The following is a 24,207-nucleotide window of genomic DNA, read 5'->3' as shown; positions in this document are numbered from 1 at the left end:
TTGCTATCTGAAAACGTATCATCAACAAAATATGCAAATTTTTGAATGCACACAAAATTATTTCATCTCAATGGTATGCGTCTGTATGCATGTGTATGTGTGTAGGCGTCAGTCTGTTACGCTTGCATGTGTATGTGTGTAGGCGTATGTATGTATGCGCATGTGTGTGTACGTATGTCAACGGATAAGATGAAGCAGACAGAAGTGTGAAATCTGTAAGCTGCATATTATCACTCGTCATTTTCTTCTTTTGTGATTAAGTGGGACGGTTTGCTTCTGGAACGTTCTCTTTTTTTTTTCAATTCCATCCAGTTCCTATTGCAGCAAAACAAGTGGTACAGCTTATTTTAGAACCTTCTCTGTTTTTTAATTCCATTCAATTCTTGTTGCTATTCTTCCAAGTAAAAATTCTAATAGCGGGAAAGGTTAGTACATGGTTATTTTTATCCTTTTATTTCATTACTTTTTTTTTTATCTAGTAATGGAAATCCGATGAAAAAAAAAATATGGACAAAATGATAAATTTCAGAATTTTTTTCTTTTTTTTTATGCGTGAAGATGTTTTAATTTTGATAATTTTTTTCGTTTTACAGATTAACAATAAACTTTACCGCATTAAATCATAATTTTTATTCGTATTATTCATTCTTCTCTGCGAATATATTCCAAATTGATCGAAATTAAAACTGAAGCATTCCTTGCGGGTTATTTTGATACTATTTCAATTAGTGCTGCAATATATAGTTACCTGAGCATTTCCTGTCATTAACTGTTCACCCACGCACGTTCCATTCCATATGGAATCAAAGATTTCGAAATTATGCAATCTGCATATTCTTTTTTTCTTCGATTTCCAACAAGCTTCTTATCAATTTCTGAAAAGTGCAACGGAGAGAACGATAATCAGATGAAATTGTCGGCTCGCAAAGAAGGATGAAAAACAAACTCAGAATACCAGTAGTTCGACCGTTAGCCCTAAAATTTTGAGAAGGCAGTAAAGAAAACGTTATCATATGCAAATTTTTCGACTCACATTTATACTTCATAACTGGGATGAAAGTGTTATTGTTTGGTAATAGTGAAAGTTGGATAGGTGGTGGTCCTATATTTTTGTTCATATATGCTTACGGATTGTTTTACAGTGAAATGGGAGGAAGTTATTAGCTTGAAAAGAAAAGGATTTATTATGTACCGTATTTTGTATCACTTGAAAATGATTCGAATGCATTTTTAGGAATGTCAGCTAAACAACAGACTGGAAATGTCGCAGCTCCTGTGGACAATGGTGAATTAGTGCGCATTATGGACGGTAAAAATTATTTAATTTAACTTCTTTTCATGTCAACTGAAAATGAAATAAATGCTTCAATTTCAAAAATAGTTTTGACATTTTAACAAAAATATAACATTTGTCCATTATATACTGTTATCTGAGATAAGCTTTTGTACACACGAAGAAACAAAAAATGGAGATGGTTAGAGAAAAGGATTCTGAAAAAAAATCCTTTATCTGAAAATTTAAAGTGTCATCTTTATAGATGATGCATGTTCGGAACCACAACATGCTTCTAACGCAATGAAAAAGAACCGAATCCACAACAATAACTCGAATAATACTGGTTTGTCTTTTCACTTTCAATTTTATTATTTATATGCACATGTAATATTACGTGTGACAAATTGAAACATGCAAGACACGTGTAATTAATTGAACAATGAAAGAATTAGGTTGAAAAATGTACAAGACTAACCGTTAGTGATGATTAGATAGCAACTGGTTATTTACGTATTGCAAAGTGTGAAAATGATTTAAGAGTCTAGGTAATAATAATAATAATAATAATAATAATAATAATAATAATAATAATAATAATAATAGATAAGAATGGCAACTTTGCACATTTCTTGATGGCCATTTTTTGGTAAATATTTAGCTGCTCTGCCAATTAGCAACGTTGAGGATGCTCCACCGAATGTCGTCTTCGATCAACCGAACCGTCCTCACGTGCAACAACCGTATATGGCTTATAGCTGTCGTCCGAATATGACACATCCAGTAGTGATCGGCAGTGTGAACCGCCCTATGTGTACAAAGAATTTCCTATTATTCTATAAGTTGATGAAAAAATAAATTTTATAAAATTGTCAACTTTCAGATATGCCAGTGCATAATCCGCCACCTTCAACATGTTGGTGCAACGGAATTTCTGACGATATACGAGCGATTAAGGAGACACTAAATTCGGTTTCCAATGGGATTCACTTAATTCTTCAAAAAGTTCACATGGATCAAATGAACAATGCACAAATGATGTCGCAAATTTTGCGAACCGTTGAAATGGTTGCGGACACTGTTAATAATATGTCATTTGTGCAGTTTCAAGGTTCAATTTTGAGCATAGGACTTTTTCTTTCTTCTGAATAAATAAAAGAGAAAAAGTGAACGAAATTAGGTTTAAAATTAATTGAATGAACAAATATTCATAACTGATGAAGCGTCAATGATTTTCACTTTGATTTGCTTACTTTCAAAGTCACACTGCTCCGTTGCTTTTTCATCAGATTTAGCATCCTAGATTGCATCTTAGTTTCACTTCTTCCAATTTTCATTCACGAATGTATCGTTCCTGTCTTTGTGAATTAATCTTTCTCAAGATAATCCCTGTTTAGGGGAGATGTGTGAAAAGAATAAAAAAACATTCTTAGCTTGATATATTTTAAAGTAATAAGTAAACTTCTCATCAAGTTTTTCCCTTATCTGAAATATATCTTTGTGTTATTCAATCATTCATTCATCTATCAGTTCGATTTTAAGCAAGTAATAATTTCTCAAGCTGATTTTTTTGTCATCGAAAACCACAGTTTTAGGATACGGTGAGTATTATGATGGGTCTGGCGTCGGAAATCCTATTGGAATTCCAGATGGAACGGCTCCTCCAGAGACGTGTTATGAGCAAACCAATGAGCAGAACATGCCGATTGAGCATATAATGAATAACAGTTCACGTTCCTATCCTTGAAAGGCAGGACGTAATTTCAGTGAAAAAGTGATATGTCAGTTAATTCCTGTTTTTTCCTTTTTTTTTTATTGCTAACCTGATGTTCAGTTTTTGTGCTTTCTAATAAATTTTTTTTTTTAAACAAAATTGCAATTGTATTTTTACAAGATGGCAAGTCTGTATATCCCACATTTCTCTCCAGTAATCAGTTTCATCATTAAAAATGCCTTAAAAGTTGAATCAAAACACTCTTGACATCCGGAATTATACTAAATGCTGCTTATGGAACATGATGAAAAACCGAATGCTAAGTCTAAATTTAGAGGTGCAGTATTTCAAAATACAATTGTAGTTACTACCAGCTAATTTCACATTTTATATTCTCTCTAAATTTTGACAATCAAGATATGAAAACGGAAAAAAGATCGTTGCTTAGGGGTCAACGCTCAACATTTACAACAATAAAAGTATATAACATATATAGAACGATAGGAAATCATCGTTATGAATTAATTACATAGATTGGAATGATTCTAAAATATTTTTATCCCTCATATAATATATACAGCAAACATATCAAAAAACTATCACCTGACATCCCTTCCAAGAGAATTTGAAATGTGATGAAAGACTCTATTCGATGATGTCACATCCATCATCAAGGAAAAAACTGGAGATAAAGAAACTCAAAAGTTTCAGTTGATGAAAAATAAAAGCAAATTATTACACTGAAGATTAATTTAAGTAAATGTGCTGCATAAAATAGATAAGGTCGGTAAATTTATTATTCCTACAATGTCATCCAATTCTAGAACAGTAAAAGCAACCATTTTTACTGTCAACAGATAAAAAATCTACATTAGAACGAGTCGATAGTGGTGACAATTTTGTATATTCACATTGAAGAAAATTATTCTGAATTTAGAGCTGGAAAGTTTTGAGTTAACGCTTGAATAACATTAAAGTGATTTAAATTAAGGATTATTACACTTCACATTACCTTACTTTCACCACAAAGCTTGGTATTATTCTATTTGTTATATCATAATTTGAAATATAAACTAATGCTTAATTATTGCTTTTTATAAAGAAAAGCAAACTATTACAATAAGTAAACTAAAGTGATATTTATAGGTAGTGTAGAAATAACTTACATGAATGAAATATTGTTTTAAACAGTCGAACATAATTGATGATTTAATTAATATCGGACAAATAATCAGCAATTTAGTGACTACTACAAATAAATTCTTGATGGGTAACAGAGGATTTAATTACTGCCGAACGAATCATCATTAATTCTGCATTAATTTCAGTGAAAAAGTGATGTGTCAATTATTTTCTGTTTTTTTCTTCTTTTTTTGATTGCTATTTCTCATGTTCAGTTTTTGTGTTTCCCAAACTTTTCGTTTTACTTTATATGCATTAGCATACAATTTTCAATTTTTCTAACTTCATTTACTCAAACAACAGTAATTTGTATTTTTTCTTGATGCATGTCTTATAGTAATTTTACTTATTGCATATTTTTTCTTGGCTTTATTCACTCAAACAGTAATTTATACTTGTTTATACCTCTGTAGTTTTACTATCAATTCAAATTACTCTTGTATATGATACTTTGTATTTACTTGTATTTTTGAATCTTTCTTTTTTATTCTACTTTATTAGTTGTGTTTACTTGTCACATCACATAACCTTCAAGTGGCAGGTGTTTTTTTTTTTTTTTTTTTGCATAAGTTTGCATAAGTTTTTGGCACCTCGGATGCTGCAGTATAATAGATAAAAAAACTTTTTTTTTTCTGCAGCTGAAAACATTTTTGGCTTAGCAGCTGATAATGTCTTAATAAAGAATTCATAGTGCTTCCTAATCGACTGGTGTGTCATCTAACTAGAAACCGGAAAACATGATGCATTTTCCGCAATTTATTTAATCATAGTAAAAATTGGTCGTAGTAAATAGGGGAAGATTGGGTTTTTCGACAATTTCTGACTAGTTACTCAAATATTTTTAACCTTAATTTCAAGCCAATTCATTTGCCTTAAACCGTTTAACATTTTGGCATCAGGGTGGTTCTTAAAAGAATTCTAACAGGAAGTTGCTTTGAAGGCAAGAAAAAATAAGAATTTTGGATTTGTTCATGTTCGAACGTAGCAAATATTCAAGAAACTAATCAATTTCCAGAAACAGTCGTTAGTACCACACGAAGACATACGAATTATGTTCCAATCAAAGCAGAAATCCAATCCAAAAGGCTGTCATTCAAACATTTAGGTAATTCAGCTTCAGGAAATTAATTTGCAGAGGTATGCTCTCATTAAATTTACTTGTCATTTTTGTCAATTTTCTTGTCAGAAATTTTTACTGGCCAGCGAAAGTAATGGGCAAACAAAGGTCATTAGACCATTCAGTGAGTGGCATTGCTTCCAACTGGAGTACGTCAAGTAAACATCAAATAACAGTGATGTTTCAACTGAAGCAGAATTCCAATAATGAATCATCTCAGGTGGATGGATTAGGAAGGTGATGAAAGGTAATGGAATCTTTTTTGGTAAGTCTTATCTAGGAAAGCACCCTTCTCTGAAGTTTATGAAGTATAACTGCACAATAAATACTTCCCTGCCAATACCTTTGATCATTACTTCATAAGTGAGCCAAGATGCTTCATCAATATAATTGTATCAAAAATTGATATACTATTACCAGACGTAGATTAAAATATCATTTACCACTTCTTAATCTCCAATTTTCTTAACTGAATTTTCTGTCCTCATTAAAAGTAACATTGTGAGAGAAATGTTGAGGGAGAGAACCCCTTGATTCTGAGGAATAGCGCAAAGAAGGTACTACAGTGATAACCAATAAAAAAGTGTATTCTTGAAAACAAAATGAAATCCACAAATTTTCTTATCATAAAATTTGCGTTCCTTTCTTTTTATGTATTTTGTAAATAAAGCACAAAACAAAATGCGGAAATTAGGAACTAAATAATCAAAAACTTAACAGTCTGCTGTTTCACTGTAAGTTAAACTGACACGGATAATCCCAGTCTTACTACCAAATCAAGCAGTCCAATGTGGCGCAAATCGTTCCATCACCATAAGGTAAATCGTGAAAAACAACTATTTCCAGTAAAAATCGTATTATTTCATTTTCTTGAAATTAACAGCCTAACTCATCACAAATCCGAACGCTGCAGATATTTGTCGCTTAGTGATAATAGATTACTTAATTACCATTGAACAAATCATCTGTAAGTTTGTGGTTACTACAAATAAATTCTTTATAAGTCATTTGCTAGTTAGTGATAACAGATCACTTAATAAAGGAGAAATCATCTGTATAATAAATAATTTTTCTCCATTGCAGTTTACATGTATAGAGTGAAGTTCCTTTTGTAAAAAAGACTAATAAAATTAGTTTTATTTTTACCAAGATTATCTTCATTATTTTGTCCCAGTGAACAAAAAGAGGAAAAAAATTCAACCTTTCGTCAATTACAAAAATGCATTCTACTTGTCAGGTACACTTTCGTGAAAAATAATATGGAATAATGATTAAATCACTCCTTCACATCGATAAGAAGTCTACCGAAGTTATATACATAATTCAAACTGTTTTCCTCTGCTACTACGAATTAAATTCGAAAACTGCTGTTTACCTACTATAACTGATAAACAGATAAAATAAAAATTTTTACACTTGCCACCTTAAAATGATATTCAAAAAGCACATTTATGAAGTGTTGCAGGTCAGCTTGTCTTCTTCCAGCAAATATGCGTGATTTTGAACGACCAATATTCTTCATCCCTGTGATATTCCTCACTTATTGGCAAATTAATTCTAAATCATTAACTGTGCAACCAACCAGGAAGCAAATTCAGAACATCAATAGAAGACAGTAAGGAAGACGTTATAATATGCAAATTTTTCGACTCACATTTATATTTCATAATTGGGATGAAAGTGTTATTGTTTGGTAATAGTGAAAGTTGGATAGGTGGTGGTCCTATATTTTTGTTCATATATGCTTACGGATTGTTTTACAGTGAAATGGGAGGAAGTTATTAGCTTGAAAAGAAAAGGATTTATTATGTACCGTATTTTGTATCACTTGAAAATGATTCGAATGCATTTTTAGGAATGTCAGCTAAACAACAGACTGGAAATGTCGCAGCTCCTGTGGACAATGGTGAAGTAGTGCGCATTATGGACGGTAAAAATTATTTAATTTAACTTCTTTTCATAAAAATGAAATGCTTCAACTATTTCAAAAATAGTTTTGATATTTTAACAAAAATATAGCATTTATCTATTATATATTGTTAACTGAAATAAGCTATGGTACACATAAAAAAACAAGAAATGGAGATGATCCCAAACCTTTCATCTGAAATTTTAAAATGTCATATATCTTCTTTATAGATGATGCACGTATAGTACGTCCCAAGCCACGTGCTTCTAACGCAACGAAAAAGAACCGAATCAACAACAATAACTCGAATAATACTGGTTTGTCTTTTCACTTTCAATTTTATTATTTATATGCACATGTAATATTACGTGTGACAAATTGAAACATGCAAGACACGTGTAATTAATTGAACAATGAAAGAATTAGGTTGAAAAATGTACAAGACTAACCGTTAGTGATGATTAGATAGCAACTGGTTATTTACGTATTGCAAAGTGTGAAAATGATTTAAGAGTCTAGGTAATAATAATAATAATAATAATAATAATAATAATAATAATAGATAAGAATGGCAACTTTGTACATTTCTTGATGGCCATTTTTTGGTAAATGTTTAGGTGTTCCGCTAGTTAGCAACGTTGAGGATACTCCACCGAATGTCGTCTTCGATCAACCGAACCGTCCTCACGTGCAACAACCGTATATGGCTCATAGTTGTCGTCCGAATATGACACATCCAGTAGTGATCGGCAGTGTGAACCGCCCTATGTGTACAAAGAATTTCCTATTATTCTATAAGTTGATGAAAAAATAAATTTTATAAAATTGTCAACTTTCAGATATGCCAGTGCATAATCCGCCACCTTCAACATGTTGGTGCAACGGAATTTCTGACGATATACGAGCGATTAAGGAGACACTAAATTCGGTTTCCAATGGGATTCACTTAATTCATCAAAAAGTTGAGATGCATCAAATAAACAATGCACAAATGATGTCGCAAATATGGCGAAACGTTCAAATGGTTGCGGACAATGTGTCATTTGCTCAGATGCAAGGTTGAATTTAAATCATAGAAAGTCACACTGCTCCGTTGCTTTTTCATCAGATTTAGCATCCTAGATTGCATCTTAGTTTCACTTCTTCCAATTTTCATTCACGAATGTATCGTTCCTGTCTTTGTGAATTAATCTTTCTCAAGATAATCCCTGTTTAGGGGAGATGTGTGAAAAGAATAAAAACACATTCTTAGCTTGATATATTTTAAAGTAATAAGTAAACTTCTCATCAAGTTTTTCCCTTATCTGAAATATATCTTTGTGTTATTCAATCATTCATTCATCTATCAGTTCGATTTTAAGCAAGTAATAATTTCTCAAGCTGATTTTTTTGTCATCGAAAACCACAGTTTTAGGATACGGTGAGTATTATGATGGGTCTGGCGTCGGAAATCCTATTGGAATTCCAGATGGAACGGCTCCTCCAGAGACGTGTTATGAGCAAACCAATGAGCAGAACATGCCGATTGAGCATATAATGAATAACAGTTCACGTTCCTATCCTTGAAAGGCAGGACGTAATTTCAGTGAAAAAGTGATATGTCAGTTAATTCCTGTTTTTTCCTTTTTTTTTTATTGCTAACCTGATGTTCAGTTTTTGTGCTTTCTAATAAATTTTTTTTTTTAAACAAAATTGCAATTGTATTTTTACAAGATGGCAAGTCTGTATATCCCACATTTCTCTCCAGTAATCAGTTTCATCATTAAAAATGCCTTAAAAGTTGAATCAAAACACTCTTGACATCCGGAATTATACTAAATGCTGCTTATGGAACATGATGAAAAACCGATGCTAAGTCTAAATTTAGAGGTGCAGTATTTCAAAATACAATTGTAGTTACTACCAGCTAATTTCACATTTTATATTCTCTCTAAATTTTGACAATCAAGATATGAAAACGGAAAAAAGATCGTTGCTTAGGGGTCAACGCTCAACATTTACAACAATACAAGTATATAACATACATAGAACGATAGGAAATTATCGTTATGAATTAATTACATAGATTGGAATGATTCTAAAATATTTTTATCCCTCATATAATATATACAGCAAACATATCAAAAAACTATCACCTGACATCCCTTCCAAGAGAATTTGAAATGTGATGAAAGACTCTATTCGATGATGTCACATCCATCATCAAGGAAAAAACTGGAGATAAAGAAACTCAAAAGTTTCAGTTGATGAAAAATAAAAGCAAATTATTATACTGAAGATTAATTTAAGTAAATGTGCTGCATAAAATAGATAAGGTCGGTAAATTTATTATTCCTACAATGTCATCCAATTCTAGAACAGTAAAAGCAACCATTTTTACTGTCAACAGATAAAAAATCTACATTAGAACGAGTCGATAGTGGTGACAATTTTGTATATTCACATTGAAGAAAATTATTCTGAATTTAGAGCTAGAAAGTTTTGAGTTAACGTTTGAATAACATTAAAGTGATTTAAATTGAGGATTATTACACTTCACATTACCTTACTTTCACCACAAAGCTTGGTATTATTCTATTTGTTATATCATAATTTGAAATATAAACTAATGCTTAATTACTGCTTTTTATAAAAACAGCAAAATACTACAACCAGTAAATTCAAATGATATTCATAGACAGTGTAGAAATAATTTACATGAATGAAATATTGTTTTAAATAGTCAAAAATACGCGGCAAACTGCCAATCTTTCGAAAAGAGAAAAGGACAGAGGAAGAACAAGACACAAAAGCATAAAATGGAATAAATGCTTCAAAATTATGTACATATTTATTAATCGGCTCATTTTTTCTTAATTTAAAAGTGAACAACAAATCCACCTCAAAAAAGCATATTTAGCGCGAACCTGTTCTCAAATTGAACCAACCATCCAGAACTTGAATCCCTTTACGATCCGTCGGAGTATCCAATAGTTTACGCAGTGGAATATGCACGAAACCAATCACTGAATTTTCGCCAACCAAAGAACCACAGTTCCAGACCGATACTTCTAGTGCCCGATTAACCAAATTCGTGTCAGACAATAATTGGTAATTTAGCTAAAAATTTATAAATTTCAAAGTCTTCGGCATTCAGTATTTTCTTTAAACATCCAGTTATTATCTTTAAAAAAAAAAAAAAAAAAAAAAAAAAAAAATCGATCAACTGTGATATTTGATGATTTTTCTAATGTACACTTAATTGCTAAGCATGGTCAATCTCTATCATAATTTTAAAAAATACATATAATCTATCATAATCAAAAATGCCAATCATTAAACCAATTTTAATCCTTCTAATTGCTAAGCTATCTAATAATAAACTATAACTACAAACCTCCTCATTAAATGTTGGCATTTGAGTATTCTTAACGACATGCGTTTTTCGTTTTGAACTTCTTTGCGGGTCGGGACGTAGATATCTGCAACAATCAAATCTAATAAAACCTCCGTTAAAACACGCAACATTTCTATGTGTAAATCAGATCAGGAATATAATTGCAAATCACTCACGTTTTGACATAAGAATCTGGTGCCTGACCGTTAATGATCTTTAATCCTCTAACGTGGCCAACGAATACATTCAAATTTCCATCCTGTTGGTCATAAGTAAGTCTCAAAAAGATACGGCCAGTTACTTTTTTCGATGGTATGTCGTCCTCATCTACTGCAGTTTACATGTATAGGATGGCTTTCCTTTTGAAAAGCAATTAAAATACTCTCACAGCATCAAAATTTAAAATTATTTTCATTAAATATTTTATTTTCATTATTTTATTATTTTTTATTATTCATATTATTTTCATCATTTTATTCCAGTGAACGAAATAGGGAAGAAATCCAACCTTTTGTGAGCTGCAAAAATTGATTCGACTCGTCAGGTGCGCTATCACGGAAAATGATATGGAAGAATGTATAGACCAAATCACTCTGAATAAGTTCTCAACCAACTCTCTATCATAACAGTAAGTAGTTATTGAAACTGTATAGATGTTTTCTTTTGCCACTACGAATGCAGTTCGGAAATTGCTGATTAATCACTTCCTACTATAACTGACAAACACATAAAAGTTACTTACACTTGCCACCTCAGGATGATATTCAAAAAGCACATTTAGGAACTGTTGCAGGTCAGCTTGTCTTCTTTCTGCAACTTTGCGTATATTTGAGCGACCAACATTCGTCCCTTGCGAGAGTGGTGGCAGATGTGCGAATGGAAATCTGACAGTGAAATAAGAATGACGAAAGTAATAATAAATAATTAATCAAACAATAAGTGGTAATATATCAGATCCCTTACTCTCCGATTTTATCAGCATGGAACATGGCAATACTATAAGAAAAAGCACTAAATATAACACGTAAAATTTCCGAAACCCGTATAAGGGATGATCTTAACGATGAAAACAATCTCGAAAGAAACTAACTTTCTTCTTTGATTTTGTTCATTTAGTCAGACAACACAGACAGTCATTTGTGCTAATATCACAACTTTCTGCCTATTATCAATCACACATGCTTAGAGAAAATTCTAATTACTAGCTGATTTGAATGCTATCTCTTCTGACTATACTCACCTCCTGCATAGTTTGATATAGAGCTCATTGAATTCCACAAATGACCTATACACAATACCGCAGACTGCTTCGTTCTCTCGGTTTACTTCGACTTTGTACATCTATTAAAACGACCCTTCATTTGTGTCAGAGTAATATTTCACCAATCATTTACTCGAAATTGTGTTAAGAAACTCCTTATAAACACCAAACTTTACATAAACTTTCAACTTTTAAACTTTTACATAAACTTTCTAAGCTTTACATAAACTTTTTCTGGTATATGCCATTTCTCGAACGCCAATACATCGACTCTAGTGATACGACCGTCATCTTTCATTCTGAAATAAATATCCCAGCAGTTATGTTCTTCCAAACACCGGTAAATTTTGGATAATTGCATTCCACAATCGAACTCAAATCCAACAACTGAGACGATTTATGCTTGTGGAAAAAATGGTAATAATCTAGAAGTTTAATATGGTAATGCCGTTTTCTCACAACTTACGTATATAACTGCTGAATGAAGGAAAGTTTATTGGGGTCATCGTATCCTCCTCGTAACATTGATGGAGTACCCCTCATCTGTACCAAAGTATGAGCAAGAAAATTTAATCTGAAACAGAATTAAATGATTCACAAACTCATAATTATATTACATAAAAAATCATTTTGGAGCGGCGCCTGATCTCCGAAAATTTTAGGCAGATAATTTTTTTTTATTTTTTTATTTTGCAAATACAGCAAATTTTACCGAGGAAATTTGCTTTTCAAACTTTCTTCAATCATTCGTGTAAACTGAACAGTTGCTTGGGTATCAGTTAAATTTAGGAGCAAGTTGCTTTGTACAAAATTGACAGCCTCTAAATTCATGCCAGCAATACCCGAACAAGACATCTATAACAGACAAATATGAAATCAATTCGACGGGTGTGAGCTTGTTTTTTTAGTGATAAATATCTTATTTTCACCACGAATGTAAAAAAAAAAAAAAAAAAAAAAAAAACAAACTCGATGTCAGAATAATCTATAATATATTGCAGTACACAGTAGAGAAATAAAGCCCCTCAGACTACATATTCATGTCTTACAGTTCATGATAGCGCTAGTGTCTGCAGTTTGGTCCAGAAAATAACACTTTGTACAAGAGAGGAAAGGAAGTAATAACTTCTTGAAACAATTATTCACATACCATTTTCATGAGATTTACGAGTAACGAATATTTTTTTCGTAGTAAATTGAAAGCTTTACAACAATTATCAACAAAGTGCTGATAACGACTTGTTGCTGACTGAGGAGAACCTTCGTTGATGACGTAAGCCATATCACTGGTAAAAATAAAAGGTGTGCGATCTCTGCAAACAAATTCTGTTTTTTTTGAAAGCAATGATAATTCAAAGAGAGAAAAGCTGTTTCGCAAATGAAACTAACCTTCGGAATCCAACAGCCGTTTGCCAATCACCCATATATTTGCCAAAATCAATATGGAAAACATGACCCGTCCTAGTAACCAATATGTTATCATTATGCCGATCGCCAATACCGAGTACATACGTGGCAACACACCAACCGGCGCAAGATAAATGAAAATTCTCTAGTGCCTGCAATTTATTTCATTGAAGAAATAAAATCCAGCAATAATGATTTTAAACCAATCAAATTTAACTAACCAATTCTTCAGTTATCCCGTTAAAAATTATAGACCTACCCAAATTAATCTACATATTTCAATATTCATAAACAGTACAGATTGGAAGCGAACAAAGAATTAAAAATTACTATTTTATATTGAAATTCTGAAGGATTATGCATTTCGAGCCACTTTTTGAGCAGATCGTCTTTAAACACACCAGTAGCACCAACAGCACTTTGAATTTCGCACAGTGTACGGCAATCAGGAACCAGTTCGACCATTCCTTTAAAATATGATTTCTAAAAAAAAAAAAAAAAAAAAATTCCATAAAAGTTAGAACAAAATTCAAAAGAGCAATTACTATACCAAGTAATTTTACAAAATCAAAAATACCGTACCACTTTTATTCCCAAATGAAATACAGCGGAAAATGACCATTCTGAGGTCGAGCTCTTGACTCAACCATATGTCATTCATCACTTTCACCAATTGTAAGACGAGTGCATCTTGCCTCATATCATCGCCAACCTGCAACATGCAAGTTGGAGCTCATAAAACATTAGAACAAAACATACAAATATCGATAATTAGTAGACCAACAACTTAAAACCACAATTCAATAAAGAAATTGCTATACAGTAGTAATATGTAGAAAAAAAATGAGAAAAGAAAGCCTACCTTATACAGAATCGCAAATGAACTTTTCAAGCCTTTGAATGTTACTTTTATTGGCTTTGTCAGTGAATTGAAGTAACTGCATTCTGATACACTTATACCAGTACATAAAAACGATGGTAAAAGAGGAAGTCGTACATTGTTTTCCAGAATTCGAGCATCTAACAAAGCAAGATGCCGTTGAAGAGTTAATTGCTAAAAGTTTAAGCTATGTACGAGTCTCATGAATTTCACAGGTCTTAATACCGTATAACAAGAAATACTAACGCAACACTGCACAAGAAAAAAAGGAATACGAAGAGAATCCGTTTGCACCGCTGAACTTTGCTTAAGCAATTCAAATAACGAACCATTTTGCTAGCATCACCGGCCTCTTTCATTTCACAAGAAGCAACATTTAACGCTTGTAAAAGTCGATGCTGATTTTCTATATCAATACCAAATTCATCATCTAAGAGCCTAAGAATTTGTTGCTGAAGCAAACTGCAACGATTTGAGTAACTTCTTTCCTGACATTGGTCTATTCGCTGTTGCAACTGCCTAAAAATACAGGAATACATCGGCACTAATTTACTGCTGAAAAATTCCAAAGGCTTGTATAAAATCTGAAGGAATTTGTAATTTCTTCGAAAAAACATAGGATGTTGCGCTAATATCAATCGGAAACATTTTGCCGAAAATGATACCAGTAAAGTTCAAAAGCAAAACGGCGATCGCCAGCACAAAGCGTTAATAAATACACAGCCAGTGAAGAATCTTCAAATGTCTCAAATCGCAAAGCCTATAAACGTACACATAACTGAATAATATAACGACTCAGAAAACCGCACAGTCGAGAAAACCCATCACTAATCCATTATGATGGAACAGTATTTGTAAACTGGAGACTTTGACAGTCACTGATGTTTTGAATAATATGCTGATACAGAATTTCATATTAGAATACCTTCTCTCTGCCCATTAAAATTCAAAAATTAAAAGTTCCCACGGGCCAAAAATACCAGCTGCTGGATAGTTCTAAATCTAGCAAACAGTGTCTTAAAACACATGAATAAACGTGAAAAACACAAAACAACCTCAACCAACTCGGGAAGGAAATTGAATAGAAAATCCGACGAAGCATTTTTCAGCCATGATATAGCTTTCGAACGAATAGTGAGATCCGGAAAACTGAAAAAGGAATTTATCAACAAATTCTGGACAAACATATTTTCGACCCAATCATTCGAAATTTTAAGACTTGTTTGGATTACGAAAATTAGTTAGTTAATAATTACTGAAATTTAATTAATAATTACTGTGGAAGAAGAAGTTCGATCGCTTGCACTGAACTCAACGGCATCCAGTCATCTAGCAACTGATAAATGTTCGTTAATGATGCCCAATCCCAACCAACGGCAGAAGCAAGCACTAAAGGTAATGCGTCCGGTATATGAGTCAAATAATGTCGTTTTTCCCATAACGCTTCCTTTTCATCCTCAGTTAAACTGAAAGTTGAAATACAACTAACAGACAACTCTCCCTTGTTCTTTTGGAACTACATTTGATGATCAAAAGATCAAGAATAAATTATCTAAGTTATTTAAACATTCAGAGGTGATGCACAGATGAATTGGCGAATACAGGAGGGAAATGAAATATCCGCACACGAACAAAAGGAAGACAGCCTTCCAGAATAGTTCCTGTTACGAAAAAAGACACCTAATCCTCATAATACATAGTTCAATGTGGGTAATCCATGATCGCCCTTAACTAAAGCATACATACGAAAAAGCAAAAATAAATTATCACAAACCTGTGAGTAACTCCGCTTTCTACAATATCCAGTAAATTTTGCTGTGTATCCGAATCAAGAGAGTTGAAATCGCGTTTCAGACTGCAAATATTTTAAAGCTAAATTTGTTTTATCAAAAAGAAAAAAAAAACCAGATATGTAAAGTGAGACTTATCTGTGCAGCAAAAAATACAACTTTCGCACTTTCTGATTTTGATTTGAACGGAATTTATTTATTTCTTGTTTCCTCATTAAATTACCCAAGATACATAGTGAAGGACATCGGTCAAAAACAACTATTCTCTAAAATAGAACCTTCCCTGCTGCGAATTGAAAATTTTGATTTTGGTTGAAAAAAATTTAAGAAAACTATACAAAAGATAAGCACCTATTTTCGCCGTAGTTAACACATGGGAAGATAACATCATAATGTAATTGCGGTAATGTAACAAGTACAACGAGATCATCCTCCGTTTCGAACAATGGTCGAGGTCCCCATGGATAAACCACTTTTCCATTGATAGCAGAGAGTGGCAAAAGAAGAGATCCTTGTCGAAGTAGGCTAAATAAGCTGGATATGAAAACATGAATTGAAAATTATAATTTTTATGCTATACACATAATCAGTTCTAACGGAACTAAAAGAGCTTTTTATGATATTGATGTAATAATTTTAGCATTATTAAAACATTTAATCAAAGATATATATAAAAAAATATATAAAGATATATGCTCAAAGATAATTCATGGGATACAATTCAAGACATGTCTGTCACTGCATCATCAATTCAATGATATTAGTAAATAGTCAAACAGGCTCGACCATGTTTTACTCAAAAAACCCTTAATTACAGTCTGAAAATAATGCCCTAGTAAATTCAAAAAACCAAGTCAGAGCATTGCAACTTATGATGAAGCAGTTGAAAGGAAGCGATGGAAACATGATATTAACAGACCCTTCGTGATCGAACAGTGGGAAAGAAGCGCAAGCAAGTTGTTTTTCAAGTAATGTTTGCGTTTCAGTTGGCACATTCGGTGGATGAACCTGCAGATCATGCTATAAGCATATTCAATGAAAAATAAATTTGATAATTAAGAACCACCGAAAACAATTATACTTATGCTAAATCACAAAAATTCCCACTTATGCAAATAAGGTTCATATAAATAAAGCATACTCACATCACCAGAAAGTGAAGTCCCATAAAGCAGGATAAAAATGCGCGTTTCTCTAGGTAAAACACAAAATGGGATGCGAAAACAGGCCTGAAAATTCAATGTTCTCTGCAGAATAGAATAGTAAAGAAAGGATATGTAATGCCTAAAACTTAATAATAAAATCAGATTGGAAACTTGAATTTACCTGCCACCTTTAATGTTAACTTTCTTCTTGGTTCTATAATGTGATCCTTGACATTAGAATAAAATTATTGAAGTATATCTCAATAATGGGAAAAATCATAGAAAAAAGCGCTAACCCAAGTATTAGTTCGACAGTATGGGAAGAAATGATCATTGATGATAGGCCGAGGATTTTCTTTAAAACCTCGACATATTTCTGCTGTTCCATGCATTACATGGACAGCAACCGAGAATAAACTGAACTCCTGTGACCATTCTCGTGGTATATTGTGGACTGAATCAACATGCACTAATAGCTGCTCATCCACCGTTAGGATGTCCCGCTGTTCACGCTCACTATTCGAAAATGTCTATAACCAAGAAAGAAGTATAAAGCTAGCACTTCCGGAAAAATAAAAAAAAAAACAGAATTGGTGATTCTTATGAAAGGAAGGACAAGACCGATCTCAGAAAAGATGTCAAACGATATACCTTTATCACTGTACTTCACCTATTTAAAATCATAAATTTCTTGTTAAAATACTGCTTTTTCCTTATAACATGTTCAGATGTTTTCGTTACAGTAGTTTTAATAGACACAATCAAGAATTTTAATAGACATAATAAAAAATCTACGGTAACGGCAAAATATACTTTTAAAGGGAGGACATCGAATCCACATCGTACAGATTTGCAATATATACCAAGAAAGTTATGCACAACAGTAAGAAGTTCTGTTACTGCGTTTGAAAGTTGTACCTATGATATGCCTGGATTCAGAGATGAAGTTGTTATACATGAATTAATTATAAATATACAATGATTAATATCGAGCAGGCAGTTTCATTAACTTATAGTACCATTCTATTGATAACTCCTTTACTACAGAAGTAGTTTCTCTGTACGTCACGTCACTGTATGTTTTTAATAAAACTTATTACAGTGTGATATATATTGTCGAAAGATAAACGTAAAGCAAATAAAGCGAAATCGTACCGCCGTTTCTGCAGCAAGAAATAAACGCAAAGCTGTAGATAGATCAGTTGTTATAATGCGCCCAAGAACAGTACAAAGAAGCTTCACTGACTGGCTTACTCTTTCTTTATTCTTCAGCGCTGCAATTTGAGGAATAATATCAATCAAAATAATTTCAATCATGGAATGCATGAATAACAATACCAAAGTACTTTGAGGAATAATTTTAACCATAATATGGAATAAATGAATAACACTACCAAGATAACATTTACCACTATTATCAAAATGTGTGTCAGAACAGCTACGCAGCGAATTCTTTAGTGCATCCAAAATTTCTCGAACATTTGTTACTGTTCGCACTACAGGATCAGGCTTCTTCGAACTAGAAAACTCACAAATGTGAGAATTAAAGTTATCGATATTTTATAGAATTTTCAAAATTAAAATTCGTCTTGTACCTTATCAAAACTACGGGAAAATACAGGAAAATTCGAAGAAGTGTAATCGATGTCATAGAGTTTTGTTAGATTATATTTCTTAAACTAATTCTTCTACGATTTTGGCAAAAAAAAAAATTGCCTGATATGTAGTACAATAGCATATCTGCAATGCTATGCAGTATCTCCTTTAGTATACCAATACAATATGCATAACAATACAGTAAAATAGGATAATTTGCAATATAAACACCTCTTTATACTAAGACTGCATACTAGTGATGACCAAACGAAAGTAGCCAACCCCTTAGAGAAACATAACGATACAATATACTATTTTTAGTATATATAAATCTAAGTGAAAGATGTTGAGAAACTCTCTCTCTCAAAAAAGGAATGAATACCTGGGTTGGGAAGAACGTCTTGGACTGCCATCAACAGTTGGTACATCAAGCTGGTATATTTTTTTGGATCGATTGTCACTTGCTATTTTCCCAACCTACACAAAAATAATAATTATTAACCACATTACCTAATATTTAGATTTGGAAATTAAAGAATCGAAACAAAACATTACCTCAAGTCGTATATCTTTTCCAAAAGCAAGTGCCTGTCCAACAAATGGATTCTCACCAAGTTGAGAACTGCTAAGAAGAAATTCATCCAACCCATAAATCTAAAACAGGACGACCTTAAACTGCTCTAACATCGCATCAGACCGATCAGTTCATGAAAAATAAATTAAATATTCAATTAATTTAATTACTCACTTTCAGGCCATATTCATCGACTGGTAAACGATCTTGCAGCATACTGATTTGTGAAGGATCAAGGAATGTGTTTAACACATTTGCCAAAATGTACTGGATTGTACTTGTCGTTTCACAGGTGAACGTCATTCTATCGTCTGCACTTAATATTGTCGGCCAACTGAAATAAAATTTTCAGGAAAAATGAGATATTAAAAAACTACATGATGTATACTCGCATATTTTAAACTAATTTTAAAGATTAATCAAATGTAGAAATACCTGTAGTCTTTCTCAACGATTACTTTTACACTGGTAACTTTAAAACTTGTGATTAAGTAATCCACGACAGGTGATATGAAACGCCTTGATATTGGATCACAGTGCTGAGGGGAACGACGAAGAAGAGAAGCAATCTAAAATTTACAATACGTATCAATCTCGAATTTAAAAATAAAATTATGGGGTGCTGATGCTGAAAAAAGCATATAGAATATTAACATCCAAACCTCACGATCAACTTCTGAAGGTTTCTCTTGCAACTGTATTTCGTCAAAATCAATTTGATGTCGTCCGGTAGAAACTACAGATTCATTTCGTCCACTCCTCTGTGCTCTCGGAGGTTTACACGGAGCTAAGCCATTACCTATATTGAAAATTACCTTTCTTTGAAAAACTAAAAAGATTTTTTTTTTGTAGAAAAAAATCTCAACAAAAATGAGAAAAAACCTTTATCATTAATAGCCAAACGAGATGATGGAATCGACTCCGACGGTTCCAATGCAGATACAAATAGCGAAGAATCATTGCCTTTACTCTGCTGCACTCTTGTATTTTCATTTTGATTAGATGTCGATGAGGCTTCACGACTGCCAGTAAAGCGAGTAGCACAAAGCGGGTCAAATTCTTCCCATGGCTAGAAAGGATTTCGAAATATTTAAAAGAAAAAAAAAATTTATGAAAACTGCTGGTTTCACAAGAAATAAAACATTTCTTACTCCACATAATATTCCTAAGCAAGAAGCAAAGTTAGTTATCGTATTATTTAGTGATAATGATAGCAGCTCATACTACATTTTTATCAAAAACCATCACTAAAAAACTGGTTACATTTGCAAAATATAAAATCTAACATGTGAGGAAGAGAATCAACATTACAGACGGATTAACAAAGAAAAATTTTCGATTTAGGAAAAACCAAGGAGTAAGTTGCGCAAAACAATCTCTCACCTCAATAAATTACTCCTACAAAAAGAAAGAAAACGAAAAGAATAAATTAAGGCATTTCAATTAGCACCTTTCAGAGTTCAAAAAAGATTAAATCCAAAAGAATTTTTAGGGCTTGAACTAAATATAGGCTTTCCAACCTACAATAATATGTTATAATACCTTCGAGTGTTTAACAGAAAAGCGACGAGACAAAGCAAATTTTTGCAAAAAAGAAAAAAAAAATGACTAGCGTTATTGGCCTTTTTTCGTTGGTATACAGAGGTTTGATCGGTCACCAAAATATTCATGGATCTAGTTATGAGTTTCTTATAAACTTTTATAAAAGTTTTTATAAAATAGAGCTTCCAGCTATTCAGTCTTCTCTTGCAAAGAAATGCAAGGTCTGAATAGTTTTAAATAGAGAAACTGGACCAAATTTTGTGAAAAAAAAAAAGAAAAAAAAGAAACAAACAAAATATAACATATATTAAACAAAATATAACATATATTTGCTCATTTCGGCCCAGTTTTATCACCAAAGCTTTCAGTGATAATTTAAATTAATTAATAGAAGGAAAAATTACTTCTTTATCGCTTAGATCAATCAAATCGCTGTTTGTTTGCAAACTTTTAACAGAGGAACAGAAAGGAACAACAACTGCACTGCTCGATGGAGATAACATTATCAAGGTAGCATCAGGAGCATCAACCCGCTGCTCAATGATTCCAGAAGTATCATTCGCTTCCGTGCCAGATAACATATCAGGAAGGTAACGTGTGAGAGTACTCGACTCCAGTCCTGCTAAATTCCATAGAAATTTGATGTGGTTTTGACAATTTTGGAATTATATGGATAAGGATCCAATAAATATACTGCATTAAGTTGAAAAAAAAAAAAAAAAAAAAAAATTGGCGCTATTAAAAAGCCCAATGAAGTCTGAAATGGACAGTAATAATAACATAAAATAAAAGAAGAGAGTTTTTGCTTAACGTCTACTTTTTTTAAAGAGATAAAACTGAAATCATTACAAATGACTTCAGATCTACTTACTGTGCTGTAAGGAATGCAGATTGTCTTGTTTGTCATGTTTCATGTGTGGATAAAAACCAGTGTTTCCTGACGTTGTTGGAATGTTCGCATAATGTGATTGTCGATTTCTACAAAGTTAGAACAGCAATTCTTAAATATCATAACAAATACGATGAAATTTTAACCCAAAAACTAAAAAGAACATAAAACTGGCTTAAAAAATAAACTTTAGACCTGAGATTCCCATCCCATGTTAATTATTTTCTTGAATAACTAATGATTTAGAAAAAAAAAGGGACTAAAAAAGAAGTTAAAAAGGAAATGCTAAACAGATCTCTTGAATTTTTTGAATTTGCTCAAAAAAAAAAAAAAGAAAAGAATACGGAAATGTATGGGTATATGTGAGACAGCGACTTCGAATGTCAGAATTACACTCATTGACTTCTTGAGTATTTTTTTCAACATCATCCCAACAAATCAAATCCTGAGCATATGCATTTTCCCTTCGCTTGCGTGATTCCTCTTTATATGACTGCCTGAAATAATATATCACATTTCCATAGGTGCGTAAACCCCACTTTTTAGTTTTAATCAAATAAATTGGTTAGAAAAAAAAGAAGAAAAAGTCAACTGCGTTGTAAAACTGTGATTTAATTAATCCAAACCGCCATAATAACCACAATATCTTAACAGTACCAACATATTTGTCGTAATATAATCTAAAATTGCATAAAATATCTAACCTACTAAGTTCCAGCGCCAGCTCCAAATCCCTATCATAAACGTAATCACTAGTTCTCATCCTGTCTTTTTACGAATTTCTCCACATCTGTAATAATTAAAAAAAAAATTTCAACACACAACTGACTACTAGTCGTATAATACTATGTGATAATTTCCCTGAATTATTTCATTTAAACGTTTCTCAGTACTGCCAATTTTGATAGCAAAAATTATCTTTCACCTGTGTTGTTCAAATGATTTCATTCACTTTTTCTTTATCCTTTTTTTCGTCTCAACAAAATATTCCTTCAATCACGATGTGTTAGCTACAATTTCAGAGACAGAAAATTACGAGGATAAGAAAAGAAATTTGGAAAATAAAAGTGAAGAAAGCAATAAAAACTGCAAAATTCTAAATAATTCTAATCTGCAAATCTATAATTTTCATTTATATTAGGTTCATTTTTGTTCTGGTTCCTTATGTATCGAAATCCCAAATATCGTGGAACAAAATTCATTTAAATTTAAACTCAAATTCCAGGAAAACCATACATCAATTCAAGTCTAATTCAAACCAATTAAGAGGAGAGAAATCTGTACATGATGATTTTAATAAAGCTTCCCCTAAAGCTAATCATTCGTTGGCTTGCCTACCATCATCAAGGCACTGATTTTGGCGTAGATAATAACCCTCATCAAGTCTCTATACCATTAAAAAAAGAATGATGTGAAAATAATAAAAAGTACTGAGAGTCTTGAATGTAATCCTATTTTCTATTTCAATCACCACATATTTAAAATTTATGTTTTTAATTTTTAAAAACATAAATAGCAGTCCATTTTAACACCAATTTATACCACTATTTTAGAGCTATTGCTTTCTGGGTATCGGAACACACGTAGAACTCCCACCTACGAAAAAAAAAAAAAATGTAAGTATTAAGAGAATTTGATTAAATTTGGAGATCCACGACAAAACATTCAAATGATTTACCAAATATATTCGAAAATAAAAACAGATAAATTTGATGAACTAATTTAATAAATATGATGAGATTCTGTTAAAATTTTTTTGCCGTTTATCCAAAAACAACAACAACTCCACCTATTTTCGCTCTCAACTTCTGCAATAACAATAATAATAAAAGAAAAGGCAAAAACAAAAACAAAAATAAAAGTGAAATATTTCTAAGAATTTATGAAAACGATACATATATTGCATCTGTTATAACAACTGAAATTTTCTTATCATATTGAAGGTAATTATTCACGTATCACCACTCAAACTAAATTTTACAAGGCATTTTCTGTTCGCTTCCACATGCGTCTCTCAATTACTGCACATTCTTTTTTCTTTTTTTTTTTTAAAAAAAAAACCTTTCTCAATCTATTACATATACCATTGTCTTTTGCTATTCACAACCACTTTCTCTGTCACTTCTCGCTTAAATATTTCTTTCTCTTTATACTAAAGAGAATTGTTACTATACTTTCCCTCTTTCTTTCTCTTACTTTCGGAAAGCTCTATTGCTTTATTTCCGGCTGCACTACCACCACATACATTTCACAGTCTATCCGTTCAAAATCCGGAACAAAAAAAAAAAAGTGTACACCAATAAGTTAAACTCTCAACACATCATGTGGATTAAAATGTGTGTGGCTGTGGGCTGCATTAAATGTTGTCAGCGATGGTTGTTGGCTATGTTGACATGATTGTTGGAAGTTTTGTTAGGATTATTACTGGGATAGAGTGGAAGGTAGGGAACAATCATTCTTGGATTTTACCGGAAGGGGTTACGGTATTTAGCTTTTGGCAAAACTTTTATTCAAAGTGAGAGCTACGTAATGCAAAGAGTACTCTTATTGAT

The 24,207-nt window shown here is 32.2% G+C and overlaps 3 protein-coding genes across 5 annotated transcripts; 2 read left to right on the top strand and 1 right to left on the bottom strand.

Moving 5' to 3' along the window:
• Positions 1-1,236: 1,236 nt before the first annotated feature.
• On the top strand, positions 1,237-3,020 carry Bm8545 (Uncharacterized protein; the record flags this gene model as incomplete). 2 transcript variants are annotated; one of them, XM_043073301.1, is made up of 5 exons in its annotated part: positions 1,237-1,309; positions 1,539-1,619; positions 1,935-2,087; positions 2,157-2,384; positions 2,869-3,020. In XM_043073301.1, 5 exons carry the CDS (start codon positions 1,237-1,239, stop codon positions 3,018-3,020), a joined length of 687 nt encoding a protein of 228 aa, XP_042929235.1. The 2 variants fall into 2 exon arrangements, with proteins under 2 accessions (XP_042929235.1, XP_042929236.1); XM_043073302.1 differs by lacking the exon at positions 1,935-2,087.
• A 4,123-nt stretch (positions 3,021-7,143) lies between these two features.
• Positions 7,144-8,761, top strand: Bm8546 (Uncharacterized protein; the record flags this gene model as incomplete). The annotated part of the gene is made up of 5 exons (XM_043073300.1): positions 7,144-7,216; positions 7,426-7,512; positions 7,813-7,965; positions 8,035-8,253; positions 8,610-8,761. The coding sequence occupies 5 exons, from the start codon at positions 7,144-7,146 to the stop codon at positions 8,759-8,761; spliced, it is 684 nt and encodes a 227-aa protein (XP_042929234.1).
• Positions 8,762-10,090: 1,329 nt separating this feature from the next.
• Positions 10,091-22,418, bottom strand: Bma-piki-1 (Phosphatidylinositol 3- and 4-kinase family protein; the record flags this gene model as incomplete). 2 transcript variants are annotated; one of them, XM_043073299.1, is made up of 36 exons in its annotated part: positions 10,091-10,294; positions 10,572-10,656; positions 10,748-10,901; positions 11,080-11,164; positions 11,314-11,455; positions 11,812-11,912; positions 12,056-12,131; positions 12,299-12,406; positions 12,545-12,687; positions 12,983-13,145; positions 13,222-13,391; positions 13,570-13,706; positions 13,822-13,951; positions 14,102-14,293; positions 14,449-14,638; positions 14,785-14,879; positions 15,175-15,268; positions 15,397-15,585; positions 15,894-15,974; positions 16,261-16,434; positions 16,829-16,917; positions 17,055-17,138; positions 17,351-17,584; positions 17,868-17,972; positions 18,210-18,328; positions 18,464-18,573; positions 19,033-19,127; positions 19,206-19,304; positions 19,399-19,558; positions 19,660-19,793; positions 19,887-20,023; positions 20,107-20,293; positions 21,171-21,388; positions 21,638-21,744; positions 22,000-22,152; positions 22,360-22,418. In XM_043073299.1, 36 exons carry the CDS (start codon positions 22,416-22,418, stop codon positions 10,091-10,093), a joined length of 4,803 nt encoding a protein of 1,600 aa, XP_042929233.1. The 2 variants fall into 2 exon arrangements, with proteins under 2 accessions (XP_042929233.1, XP_042929232.1); XM_043073298.1 differs by having other exon boundaries at positions 21,171-21,385.
• Between the last annotated feature and the right edge of the window lie 1,789 nt (positions 22,419-24,207).

Source organism: Brugia malayi (assembly GCF_000002995.4).
Source record: "Brugia malayi strain FR3 genome assembly, contig: Bm_v4_ChrX_scaffold_001, whole genome shotgun sequence".
Lineage (NCBI taxonomy): Eukaryota > Metazoa > Nematoda > Chromadorea > Rhabditida > Onchocercidae > Brugia > Brugia malayi.
Note: the sequence above shows the minus strand (reverse complement) of the source record. Positions and strands in the feature narration are given on the sequence as shown.